This window comes from Oratosquilla oratoria, chromosome 41 (genome assembly GCF_046742065.1).
Source record: "Oratosquilla oratoria isolate Oo_2021 chromosome 41, ASM4674206v1, whole genome shotgun sequence".
In the NCBI taxonomy this organism is placed as follows: Eukaryota; Metazoa; Arthropoda; class Malacostraca; order Stomatopoda; family Squillidae; genus Oratosquilla; species Oratosquilla oratoria.
The window spans coordinates 27,329,829-27,344,628 of NC_134817.1; the positions used below are offsets into that span (position 1 = coordinate 27,329,829).

Here is a 14,800-nt window from a genome sequence, read left to right on the forward strand (position 1 = left end):
GCTTTGGGGAAGAGGGGAATGTCTGTTGAGGAAGGAAGGGAGAGGACGGAAGACAGAGGTGAGTGGAGAATGGTTGTATATGGATGATGTTGTGACTGCATGAGGAGGAATGGGCGGGGAAGTGGGGGGTGGGGTACTATGTGTGAGTAAATTTTGACGCAGCCCGAAGGGATTTCTCCCCGTCCTCGCCTTATATGCAAAGGGGGACGGAGAGGGGGGGGTCGCCGATTAAATGAAGCGGCCTCGCTGTGGATGTACTGTGTCTTGCGACACTGCTTCTGACCCAGGGCGGTGGGCAGGGTGCAGGGATGACCCGTCATCCAGGAGGTGCTCAGATGAGAGGAAGGGTGGGAGGGGTGTGGAGTGTATTTAGGGATGAAATGGGTGGGAGTGTTTTTATGCCTTTCCCTTTTTGGCTACCTCCCAAAAATGGGTGATGGATGGGTGGGGGTGGGTGCATGCCTTGGCTGGCTCCTCCCTTATAACTTTTGTACAAAGCTATAAACTGTCATTAGATGGATAAGTACATTATTGTATGTAATCAATATAGGTAGCTATGTAATGTAATTTATTATAGTCATTTGTAGAGTATAAATTCAATATTTTTGCATATACAAAATGGATAAAGAAATTATTACATCACTTCTAACCTCATCACCCAACTCTGATACTCCTTAACCTCTTCAATAAATCAAATATTCACCCGCACATTGGCTGCCTAACGTACATTGATGCATCATAATACACACATTATAAAATATAAAGTTACAGCTGTTATACTCATTCTCTTTCACCCAGAATGTTTGTAACCACTGAAAAAGTGATCAAGCCTGTTCACAGAATAAAAGGGCCACTCAGCTACAACTGCAAAATAAATATGATCAGGAAGCTGACACTGGCATCCTCATATACTCACTTGTGCCTCATAAAGCTTACGTAGGCGTCATTGTAATCAATAATGTCTTTCAAAAATTGCATAGATGGAAGCACTACCTGCTATCAACTAATTCTCAAGCAGCCATCAGGAGGATGCCAAAGGTTGCTGGTTAAGGAGTAGTGACCAAATGATAAGTGCAGTACTCTTTCAAACTCAGCTGGACAATATTTTTCAATAACTGTTTATATGGAAGCACTATATCATCAGTTATGTCTCAAGCACCCCCTATATTGAGCTAAGGGTTAGAAGTATATAGCACCTATCACACCTTTTGATAAAAGATGAACTTACCCTTAGTTACTATGACCACCAGAAACTGTCATTTGTATGAAACTGTGTCAGAAATTGTTTCAGTATATTCCCTGCTCAGTTATGTGGTTGAATAAGTAAAGAATGATGTATGCTTCATTTGAATTCCATGATTTAATATATTATTTAGAATCCCATCCCATATTATAAGGAAAATAGGCAGTCCCCTTGTCAACTTTCTTAATGAATAACAGTGATCACCTTGATAAAACTTTGACATAAATCATTAATGATGTGAAGGTGGTGGTGGTAGTGGTGGTGGGGTTTACTATATCATATGCACATTATTGTCATTTGTAATCAAACATTATAAAATGGGTAGTGGCAATAGTAATCCAGCATATCAAAATTATCATAGTAATATCAGTTAGGAAAAAAACAAACACAAAAACAAAAAATCTCATATCATCAGAGAGCTCAACAATTTCAATTGTGAGGTCAAATTGTACACCAGAACTAACAACAGGTACCTCCATATGGTGATCCTGTGAGAGATGTCAGAGAAAAACAGCTCTGCCATCTGTCTCAAAACCTGTCAACATCCTCATCTTCATCTGGAGGTGCAGCCCTGAGGGACTGACACTAATCTTTGGACCAAGCCCAAGATTTCTCCCAATCAACTTAGTATTTCTTTTATCTTTTCACACAAGAAAGCTGACAACTGGCAAGTGTTCCACTCCTATTATGGCTATAAGCCAATGACAATGAAACAGTCCCCTACTAGTACAAAAGACAATAATCAAATGTTTGTTGCCAGAGATCTATGGGAGGGCCCAAGGACCAATGCCAAACATGGTGGGCTGTAGGTTTACAGTCAGTGAAAATTGAGGCAACAATTATTATCATAACTCACTGATCAACCTTGATTTGTTAAAGATTACCTATCAAATAATATCACAGATAACTATTCCTATAAATTATATATACATATACATATACATATATATATATATATATATATATATATAAATATAGATATATATATATATATATATATATAATGTCTCAGTGTCTCAACAATGTCTGTGATCAGTCCTAAAACTTGAGTAAAGATGCTTTGGTCTTAGTTATACTCATTCAGTGATAAACTCTGGTTGCTGATCATACAGACTGGTGGCCAACTGCTGTGCAGAGTGTAGTTTACATTGAACATCTGTGCCTTTTAGTATAATCAAGGCATTTTGGTTGCAATCAGACCTTTGACTGGATAGACACTTGGCCTATGCGTTACAGCCTCCTACTGGATGACAGCAACAGAGATCTAATTACTTTAGTCACACAGAAACACTTCTTGGATCTGATGCTGCACCACCAGTACTGATATAATCACTCCTTCTACTGCTTGTTGAGGAAAACCGCCGTGGAAATGTAGCATCATGCCGTTGTCTCTGATCTTCCTCCTCTGCTTCCCGCAGCCACTGTCGTATCTCATCATGGTACATGCGATGCTGCAATAACATCTTTGTACGTCGCCGTATCCCCTCATACCACACAGGTCCCTGAAAAGAAATGATAAATAAATAAAATAAATTGTCTTTGTCAAAGAACATGCTACATGCATGTAATCAATCAATTAATCATTGTCCCAGGTCTCTCCTGCAGGAGACCTATGGTTCCCATGTAATCAACACAGGACTGGCCCATAGGTCACTTAGGGAAGAAATATTGTGTTGTTGTCTAGAGATAGTAAGTGTGGATCAAGGTAAGATGGGATTCTCAGTATCCTGTGTGGTGGTTAATCCATCTACAGCAGTTGGATTCTGGGGCCACCAGGCCTATTCTGTAATGGTACTGTCTTACAGCTGGATGGTGTCCTGAACACCATATAAAGGAGAAGCCAGGGGATAAGGGTGAGTGGAGAATGGTTGTGTACAGATAATATTTTGATGCAGGTCAAATGGATTGCTCCCCATCTTCTCTATTTACCATTTACCGCATGAGGGGGGGTGGAGGGGGGATTGCTGTATGAGTGAAGAGGCCCTGCTGTGGTTGTACTCTGTCTTACTGCACTGCTTCCACCCCAGGCAGTAGACAGGAGACAGGGATGACCCTTCATCCACAAGGAGCTGAGATAAAATGGAAACAAGGGTGGTGGGTGGGAGTGGAATGGGTGGGAGTGGATGTGCGTCTTTGGCTTGGATGCCTCCTTTACAAGAGGGAAGAAACCTATGATATACAGATAAATAGACAGAACTTCATGATGAATCCACTAACCTCATTTTGCAAATCTGTAGCATACTGCTGTAGTGCTGAGTATGATGTTGCACTGGAATACATAAAACTCAACTCTTCTTTAACCACACTGACCTCAATGTGGACATTGTCTTCATCTGGAAATAAATTACGTCTACATTTGCAAGAGCAATTTCTGAAACATTAATAGTAGCTTGTAAAGTTAAACACAAATATTAATCATGTCACCAATCCCATGCTTTCATAATTTTGCTACATCTAGCTACACTGAAATGAAAATTCCACTAGGTCACATAAATAGACAATAATGAATAGATAAATCTATCTATATCTATAGATAGATTTATTTATATAGACTTATACATACATACTAATGGCTTTTTTCCCCCTTACAAAAGAGGTAGCCAAAGTCAAAGGTATAAATCCACTCCCACCCATTTTATCCCCACTTATTCCACTCCCATTCACCATCTCTCCCTCCCTCTTTTCTTGGCTCCTCCTGGATGATGGTTCATCCCTGCATCTTGCCCACTATCCTGGATCAGAAGCAATGCAGCAAGACAGTGCATTCACAGCATGGCAGCTTCATTTAATCGGTGACCCTCCCTCTCCAACTTCTCATGCAGAAAAAGAGAAGATAGGGATAAATTCCTTCAGGCTACATCAAAATATCATTCACACATACTACCTAACTGCCCTCCCATCCCCCACTCACTCCCTTCCATGGATCACAGCATCATCCATACACAACCATTCTCCACTCACTCCTATCCTCTGATTTCTCCCTTCCTTCTTCAACCCTCTTTCCCAACGGCCCTTTCACCCCATCCATCTATCTCATCCTTAGTCCCTACACCTCTGCCTTCCACACTTCTTTTACTAATTTTTTTTTTTCACTCTTTCTTTCCATTATTCCAAACCATCCCAATACTCTTTCAAGTCTTTCATCAACCCTACCTCCTGACTCCTTTTCTACCCCCGCTCTCCTCCTCACTTCCTTCTCAGATATTTCATCTCAAACACATTTAAACTCTTTCTCTCTTATGTTCCATGTTTCTGCCCCATACATACATATACCAAAGCCTTTTTTCCCCTTACATGGGGGGGTAGCCAAAAAGAAAAAGGCATAGAAACCACTCCCACCCATTCCATTTCCTATATATTCCACTCCCCTCCACCCTCCTCCCTCCCTCTTATCTTGGCACCTCCTGGATGACGGGTCATCCCTGCATCCTGGGTCAGAAGCAGTGTCGCAAGACCATAAAGTGCTATATAGGTTTAGATAATGATTTTACTATATTTAGCTACACTGAACTGACAATACCACTAGGTCACATAAAAAGTAGACAACAGTAGATGAATAGACAAACACATAAATGAATAAATGAGTAAATTACTAAAAACACATCCACTCCTAGCATTATACACTTTCAGTGTGTAATTTTGCCATTCAGCAATGTTTGCCCAAAAATGCTGCCCCCCAAGTGCTCATGCACAGAAAACTCAAAAGAATATATACAGACAGTGAACACTTCACAGAAAATATAAAACAAGGCATATGGCAATGATTGTGATTACAAAGGATTATAAAGGAAGAGCATACCAACAGAAGAACTTTTGATCCATAACTAGGTCAGATGCTAAGAATAAATAGTGAACACTAAAGTACTCTGTGTGGGTAAAATATTCATTTTTGAGCTATTATTGCAACAAGTACAATACAGTTCCTGATTAATATTTGGAAAAAGTAAGCAATTGGACATTTACCTTCATCTGATTCCTGAACCTTCTGATTGTACTGCATGCGGAAAGTGAATGCCTCAATGATGAAAGCTACCACAAGGGACATAACAACCATCATCACTAGATAAAAGAACATGAAGTAGAGACGTGACCAGTCATTGGTGACAGCTGTGTAACCTGAATTGAAAGATAAATAAATGTGATTAGAGTTGTTGTTGTTATCATTCCCTAGGCTAAGCACTCCTGTCTCCCTGAGGAACGCTATGGCTGGAACAAGGTTTCCCCACAATTCATTATAGTGTATAGTGTTGTTGGCAGGCATGATTGTGTACAATGCAGTCTTCCATAATGTATTGTATATATGGGGTGAAGTGTTACATTCTGGAGTTATCTGTGATGCAGTCATCCAGCCATTTTTGGTAACCTAGAAGGGATGCTGCCTTAAGGGTCACTGGTTAGAAACCCAAAACCCTGCAACAGCCAACAATGAACTCTTATTCATCACTCAGGGAAAAAAGCACTGGACTGCTGTTTGTATTGTATAAGTGTGGGTCTATTTCTGTGTCACTAGCTAGTAAGTAAAAGGTAGCATCCACTGGTTGTTAGCTCACCTTATGTGACCAAGTGGAGAAAAAAATAGTTAAAGTTAACAGAAAAATCTGGAGCCAGTCTAGTGGCTGAGTGCCAGCCAGATGGTGGTGAGGGTGTTGATGGGATTTTAAGATGGGTGGCATGGAGATTATTCTATATAATGTCCACCTCAGGAGACCACCATGAGCAGTTACAGGGAAAACCTAATTGGCTCAAAAACATGTTCACTCTGGAGAAAAATTCTATATTTTCATTGATAACTGGTAAAGGTTGAATTTAATTAGATGGGGTCATGATGACAGGGGTCAGGGGACCAGAACAAGTGGACCTGGTGAAAGAGATTACAGATACATTTTGAAAATAGGAGGTGGGTTGGGGGTGGGTGGTAGAGGGGGGGGTGTCAACTAATTAATCTAATCAACTGTTACCCTGAATTTTTCAAGGACTGTGGCCCTTTCTGTAGATCTCTCCACAAAGAAACACTGGGATGCTGCTATACTGTGAGGGTGGGCCTGCTTAATTAGGAGGGATGGTCAGATTGAGAAATGTGGTGAGGAAGAGGACATGGGTGGCTTGAGGGTATTTCAAAGAGTGTTAAGAGGTTTGGGCATATAGGAAGAATGAATGAAGAAAGATTAGCAAAGAGTGTGGACAACAGAAAAGGGTGGAGTGAACTTAGATATGATAAACAAAAATGAGATAGATGAGGTTATAGAAAGCTAAGGATGCAAGATAATTGTCTGTTGAACAAGGAAGAGAGTGCAAAAGGTAAAAGTGAATGGGGAAAATTGTGAATGGATGAAGGAATGACACAATCTGAAGGAATGTTCTTGTCTGCTCTGTGTATGTATGTATGTATGTGTGTGTGTATATATATATATATATATATATATATATATATAAATATATATATATATATATATATATACAATTTAGTAGATGAGGGGAGATGTTGCCAATTTACAAAGCAGTGGGAGAAAACCATCTCTAGCTATTAATGGGTGAGGGATGGGAGTGGAGTGGGTTTATGGTTTTATTCCCCCCACCAACCTTACAAGGGGGAGAAGGCCTTTTCATATGCATTGTACTACTGTATCATTACTCTTTTCAACCAATGAATACCCAATTTAAATCCATTCTCACTATTCTCACCTTTTAAAAATTGTAACCTGTCACACTGTGTTGTCGACAGTCCCACCTTCAATGGAGAACTTTATGAGAAATTTTAGGACTGAGTGTTCTCTTCTAACACACAGACATGGCTCAGAAATGCCTGCGTGGATACAGAGAAGGCTCAAGTGTAAGGGTAATGTACATGTAGAGGGCAACTGTTGGGATGACTTTGTTTATGTGTGTGTATTTTCTGTATAAGGCATCAGTCAAGCCTGACAAGTTGCAAAAATATATACTAATTATGTATAAAGTACTTGTTATAACACTTTAGTTAACTCTGGCCACTTGAACATGAAATGACAATACTACCCAAGATATTTGGGGTTTGTCATATTTGGACATATCCACTCATGCTTGTAAAGTAAATGGAAATTAAGATTACCTTCCATAATGATAAACCAGTTATTGACAACTGTGAGTTCAAAAAGTGTTACACCTGCCATGAAGAGGTTACCATAATTATTCAGGTAGTAGTAGTTACTGAAGACCGTTGTATTATCATCTTTATAATACTGCTCAACTGTTGTATTTCTGGGGAAAAAATATATACCTATGTATTCATACAACATAATAAATTATGGATATCTTTCACTAGTTAGTATAAAATCTATGAAAGACTAATTATTATATAATAAATTTTCATATAAAATTCATATCTTCAGATCACTAAATACTCCAACACTTACATACAGCAGTTCTTCATGTCATATTGTGCAAAAAGCTCCATACCAATGATGGCAAAAAAGTAATAAGTTAAGATGATGACCACAATGGCTGACATAATTCTTGGCAAGAGAATGACCATGGTCTGGAATACATCTCGATAACGTTTGTGCATGCGGAACAGCCGTAGTAACCTGTTCCGAAAAAGAAAAAATAATAAAAAATACATATACATGTATATATATATATATATATATATATATATACACATATATATGATAATGATAATACCGATAATTAATAGAGGAAGGGGAGCCGAATCAAGTAGAGAAGAAAAGGTGAACAGTGCAGATAGGGAGGAGATGATAATGGAAGAGACAGCAGTAAGAGGAAGATGGACAGAGTATTTTAAGGAGTTGTTAAATGTGAAGGAGGATAGGGAGGGAAAGGTAGTTGCAGTGAGAGGTGCTAAGAAAATAACCGTAATGAATGAGGAAAATGGAGAAGAAATAAGAAAAGATGAGGTGAAAGGAGTTATTAAGATGATGAGAGCAGGTAATGCACCTGGGTTAGATGGGTGTCATGCGGAGTGTCTAAAAAATGGAGGTACAGTGATAGTGGACTGGCTGGTGAGGTTGTTAAATGTTTGTCTACAACAGGGTAGAGTGCTGCAGGACTGGAGGAGTGCCTGAGTAGTTCTGCTTTACAAGGGAAAAGGGGACAAGTGTGAGTGTAGTAGTTTCAGAGGGATCAATTTGTTGAGTGTGGTTGGAAAGACTTATGGGAGGGTTTTGATTGAGAGGATTAGGAGAGCAAAAGAGGGGGTAATTGGTGAGGAACAGTGTGGGTTTAGGAAAGGTAGGGGTTCCATGGATCAGATTTTTTTTGGTACAGCAGATATGTAAGAAAAGTTTAGAAAAAGGTCAGATTTTTTTTTTTTTTTTTTTTTTTTTTGGGGGGGGCTTTTATGGATTTGGAAAAGGCTTATGACAGGGTAGACTGGAAGGCAATGTGTATTGCAGATACATGGGATAGGAGGAAAGCTGTTAAAAGCAGTCAAGAGTTTTTACGAAAGTAGTATGTGTGAATGATATTTTGACAGTCATTTCTCCCCATCTTCTCTTTTTCTGCATGAGGGGACAGAGAGGGGCAGGGGGTGTTGCTAATTAAATGAAGCAGCCTTGCTACAGATGTCTGTTTTGCTGCATTGCTTCTGATCCAGGGCAGTGGGCAAAATGCAGGGATGACCTGTCATCCAAGAGGAGCCAAGAAAAGAGGGATGGGTAGTGAATGGGAGTGGAGTATGTGGGGATGAAATGGGTGGCAGCGGATTTATGCCTTTGACTTTGGCTACCTCCTTTGTAAGGGCAAAAAAAGACCTTGATATATGTATGTAATAATAATAATAATGTATGTAATAATAATAATGAGAGCCTTACTTGCTCTCATCATTCTAATAACTGCGTTCACCTCATCTTTTCTTATTTCTCCTCCATTTTCCCCATTCATCACTGTCATTTTCTTAGCACCTCCCATTGCAACTATCTTTCCCTCCCTATCCTCCTTCACATTTAGCAACTCCCTAACATACTCTGCCCATCATCCTCTTACTGCTGTCTCTTCCACTATCATCCTTCCATCTGCACCTTTTACCTTTTCTTCTCTATTTGATTTGCCTCCCCTTCCTCTCTTAATTTCCTTCCAAAATATATTTTATTACTTCCTTTTTGCCTCCTTTATCTTATGCTTTACTTCTCTTCTCTTTTCTTTGTACCTCTCATATGATTCTCTCATCCTATTTTGCAACCAATCTGTGAATGCTTATTTCTTCTCTTCAACAACCTTCTTTGCTTCATCATCCCACCACTCACTACCCTTCCTTCTATTTCCTCCCATCCTACTTGTCCCATACACCATCTTTGCACACCTTGTGACTCCCTCCTTGAAACATCCCCATTCCTCCTTCACTAATAATAATAATAAATAGATAAATATATCTATATACCATGGGCTTTTTCCCCCTTACCAGGGAAGTAGCCAAAGTCAAAAGGCATTTACCCACCCCTACCCATTTCACTCCCATCCACCACCCTTTCCTCCCTTTCATTTTAGTTCCTCATGGATGACAGGTCATCCCTGTATCCTGCCCACTGCCCTGGGCAGTGGGTGGTATAAATAAACATAAATATCATAATCACTTTTTACATTATCAATTTTTTTTTTGTCAATCTATTCACTACATTTACTGATTTTAAAAGTCTATCCTCACCCCTTGAACAAACTACAATTTTGTAGTTAACCTCTTCCATACGATGATGTCTACATAGGTGTCATGAAGTGTAAGTGGGTATACAAGGATGCCGGTGTTGGTGTCTTGATTTTTTTGTAGCTGTAGCTGAGTGACTCCCGAATTCTGTGAACTGGCTTGATCACGATTTCTGTGTTCATTATTACTCAGAGTGAAAAAGAACAAGTAATACAGCAGTACCTTCATATCTTATAATGCGATTAGTGTGATGCATCATAAATTAGGCATCTGATGCTGCATGCAAGACTTTCACTTGTACTGAAGAAGTTAATGGACCGAGTTCCACATTATCTTCTATGATTAATATCATACAGTCTGTTCATCCCCCAAACCAAAACGAGGCCATGGAACCACAAGAGTACAGGATGCTAATACTGGCAAAAGGGTTAACTGATGTAAGCTTTATCCTTTTGCCGCACAAGTGACTTCCCTTTGCTGAATAAAATAACTTGCCAGAAACCAGAATAACTCCAATAGGTTTAATTCTTTCACTGCAGAGGGAGTTTCCTTTGACGGAATAAAATTGCCTGGTTACAGCTCGACCACATATACAAGTTGTTAATAGTAATGAAAAGGTTAATCAAAATGGGTTTAGCCTTTTCACTCTACAGGGAGTTTCCTACTACCAAACAACTGTACATATGAACATCACTGAAAGATCTAATCAAGAGTAGTTTAGCCTTTTCACTATTGAGTGGATCTCCCTTGGCTGAATACAATAATTCAGCAGCAGCCAGAATATACATAAAATTTATGAATAGCACTGAAAGGGTCAAACCAGGTAACCCCTAATGAAGCCTTACCTTAGTGGTCGAAGAATAACAACATAGAAGAAAGAGCTATCAAACTCTTCGGCAATTATACCCCCAACTGCAAGAATTGTAACCACGAAGTCATAGATATTCCATCCTGAGTGAAAGTAGCGTTGTATACCAAGACCAATTAACTTAAGATTGGCTTCCAGTACATAAACTGAAAATGAAATATAAAGAGTAAAATGTAAGATTATAATAAAATTTGGGTGAGCTGAAGAGATAATGAGTATTACACAAAGAAAAAAGTACTCAGAAAAAAAACAGACCAACCTCATTTGTGTAACTCCTTTCCTGTGCATTACAATTAGATGAATACATTTTTATGTGCATACGCACAATGACAAAAAAAGACTATTGATGAACATAAAATGTCTTTTCACTAAATGGACAAAACAAAAAAAATCACAGAATACCTGATCTGCCCTGGACTAGAATATCAAGAGTAGTGTGATCTATACATTAAGTGAAGGATATAAACAATTAATACATACAAATGGCCTTTGCCCTCTAATGAGTAGGGGTGACCAAATTACTTTTAATCTGTTTCCCCATTTTCTTTTTCATTGTTCATCTACCTTCCCAAAGTTGTATCTTCCCTGTCTGTACAACTCATCCCTTTGTTCTGCATTTCCCAGTCAAATGAAACTCCATTATCACATGATTACTTCTCTCTACAACATGCTTGGTATATCCCCCACCTCATCCTTGTTGGTTCTGCAATCCACTGGTAATTGTTCTCCTCTTCCTATTACTACAAGCAAAAGATACAGAAATAGTCCCACACTAATAAAATACAGACATAAGTCCTAAGTTTCTTTCCAGAGAGATCTATTGGAGAACCCAAGGACAGATGTCACCTGATGTGAGGCTGTGGGTCTCCAGTCAGCAGAACTCAAGGCACTAATAAATTAATTCCACTGTCATTACTTCAATTCTGCCTGCTTCCCAATCTTCCCAATTCACCTCTCTGTGGTTGAAGTCACCTATCAAGATAACACTCACTTCTCTCAACTGTTTTCATCAACTGTAATCCAATGTTCAACATCTAATAAACTTCCTCATGTGCATGTACCACAATATGAACCCCAATAATTAACTTACATGCCACAAATGCAATCTGGTCCCACGTAACATGCAGATCATGTGAAGCTGGCTGTCCTTTAGATGAAAGAAGTATTGTCTGTGTCAAAAGTGTGATTCCATTCATCAATATAACAAAATCTGAAATAAAAGATTGAAAATCATGACTTACATGTGTGTGTGTGTGTGTGTGTGTGTGTGTGTGTGTGTGTGTGTGTGTATATGCATATATATATATATATATATATATATATATATATATATATATATATATATATATATATATATATTATATTATCAACCACATAACTATGTACTGGGGACCATTCAGTGTGTGTGTTGTAATATATATGTATAAACAATTTCTGACAGTCACCCCAGGAATCGAACCAGAGTTTTGCTAGACACAAAACCAGTGCCTTACCAACTGAGCCATAGGAGCTTTAAAAGGACTCTAACTTGAATATGAACTAACTCCTGAAGGTTCTAGGTAGACTGCTAACTGCTGTCCTTACCTAATTTTCACAAAGTCCCTAAGCTCAAATCTAGGAGAACCAGGAAGGCTGGTACGAAACCTTTATGGGTTTTTGTCAATGTAAATACCTGAAGTGAATCACTAGTAACAGCATACATCATATAAATAATTTTTGACAGGCGCCCTGGGAATCAAACCGGGGTTTTGCTAGATGCCAAACCGATGCCTTACTGACTGAGCCATGGGAGCTTCAAAAGGACTCTAACTTTAGGTATTTGCAATGACTAAATCCCATAAAGGTTTTGCACCAGCCTTACTGATTGTCCTAGAGTTGAGCTCAGACACTGAAAATTAGGTAAGGATGGCAGTTAGCAGTCTACCTAGAATCTATGGGAGTTAGTTCAATTCCAAGTTAGAGTACTTTTAAAGCTCCTATGGCTCAGTCAGTAAGGTGTTGGTTTAGCATCCAGCGAAACCCCAGTTCAATTTCTGGAGCAACTGTTGGAAATTATTTGTATGATATACACTGTTACTAGTGATTCACTTCAGATATATATGTCTACATATATCTATTTACCAAGGGCTTTTTCCCCCTTGCCAGGGAGGTAGGCAAAGTCAAAAGACATTTACCTATTTCCATCCATTCCACTCCCATCCACCACCTTTTCCTCTTTCTCATCTTAGCTCCTCATGGATGACAGGTCATCCCTATATCCCACCCACTGCCCTGGTTATTGAAATATATATATACACATACACATATTATACAAATAATGTATATATACATATACACATATGCATTCACATGTATCCATGACATATGCACTGAAACTTACAAACAAAATAATCAAACCACTTCCAAGTGACAAGTTTCCTGATGAGATAAAATAGACTTCTGACGGGAAAAGGTAATTCATCAAACCATGGCTTAGCTGGTTCTTTGGGGCGCCAAGTGAATCCTGCAACTTGGTAAACATTATAAAATTCACCAAGTGAAAGAAGGCCTGAGCAGGACCGATTGAGGGTCTTAAACATCAAGTACACGTCCCAACGTCCTGCAAGAAAAAGAAAATCATACAGGTGGAACATATGAAAGTTCAGTGCTTGGGTCAGTTTTAGGTAAATTTCTCAATAATAAAGGTAGTCAACCCCACCATCAATGGGACTGTCTAGACCCTAAAAGGAAAAGAAAGAATTTTAAGTGTCCATGCCCCTCCTAAAAATACTATAAATTCAAACATCAGGCTATACTCCCTTCTCTAGTCACACCTCCTTCGAGAGACTTCTGTTATATTTCCTCCATCTTTCCTTCCCTTCCCATTCATTTCCCTCACCCTCCTCCATGTGCATCTTCCTCTTATCCCAACCATACACCAGCACATTCACCTCCTCCACTATCTTCATAAAACACTTATTCTTTCATACCCCTTCAGTCTTCCTTTCCTTTTCACTTTAGTTTTGCACTTTTTACTAGTCTGTCTCCTATTCTTTTCATGTGAACATACAAGATCCCTGTCCATATTTCAAATGCATCTTCACCCACATTTTTACCTGTTCACTCTCTACACCACATACAACTTGCAAATTTTCCACATCCACTGCTATAACATTCTCCCACAGAAACTATAGATGTATCTAAAACTCTCTATATACCCAAAATATTGCAAATCTTTTCAAGAAGACCTAGACAAAGTAAAGAATAAAGTGAATTTCAACATTAAGAAATGTAGTATAATGGAATTTGGAAAAAGTAAAAATAGAATATCTGGTCAATACAAAATTGGAACAAAGGAAGTTACAAAAGTAAACTCAGAAAGAGACCTAAGAGTAATTATCTCAAATGACATGACACCAGACAAACATGTAAACAAAATAGTTGGAGAAACCTACAATTTAATAAGATCAATGAAAGTGACCTTTGACTACATGGATGAGGAAATGGTAAAGAGAATACTAGTTACACTGATAAGACCAAAATTAGAATATGCAGCATCACAATAAAAAACATAGAAACTAGAAAGAATTCAAAGACCATTGACAAAGATGGCACCAACACTTAGCAAGTTGACATACAAACAAAGATTGGACAAACTAAGCTTACTAACTCTGGAGCAAAGAAGAGAAAGAGGTGATTTGATAACCATCTACAGAATTATGAAAGGGATGGAAATCCTTGATAGGGATGATCTACTTAAATGGGACAGAAGAAACACAAGAGGACACGAGAAGAAACTTAAGAAGGACAGTTACAGAAGAGATCTGAAAAAGAACAGCTTTCCACACAGAGTAATAGATACATGGGATAAATTGAAAGAGAAAACAGTGAGTGCTAAAACTATACAGGACTGGATGAGGAAAGATACAACTGCGGGTCACTACAAGCATAGCTCTTCTCCCGCAAAATACAACTAGGTAAATACATACACACTCAGATCTTTAAACAAGCTCTTCAAGACAGACCACCATATTCAATACTCCAACAACCCAAAGACATAAGCCTCATAGAAAAAGCC

General features: G+C 38.7%; 1 protein-coding gene across 2 annotated transcripts in view; it reads right to left on the reverse strand.

The window, feature by feature from the left end:
• Positions 1–555: 555 nt before the first annotated feature.
• The window catches only part of LOC143021072 (two pore channel protein 1-like), a 39,510-nt gene continuing 25,265 nt past the window's right edge, over positions 556–14,800 (reverse strand). For both annotated transcript variants that reach the window (XM_076178314.1, XM_076178313.1), the window contains 8 exons: positions 13,124–13,342; positions 11,834–11,953; positions 10,721–10,889; positions 7,633–7,803; positions 7,329–7,477; positions 5,207–5,359; positions 3,461–3,576; positions 556–2,745 (listed from right to left, as the gene is read on the reverse strand). In XM_076178314.1, the coding sequence (XP_076034429.1) occupies positions 2,521–2,745; positions 3,461–3,576; positions 5,207–5,359; positions 7,329–7,477; positions 7,633–7,803; positions 10,721–10,889; positions 11,834–11,953; positions 13,124–13,342 (1,322 nt within the window). In that variant the 3' untranslated portion in view covers positions 556–2,520. The remainder of the gene's footprint in view (positions 2,746–3,460; positions 3,577–5,206; positions 5,360–7,328; positions 7,478–7,632; positions 7,804–10,720; positions 10,890–11,833; positions 11,954–13,123; positions 13,343–14,800) is intronic.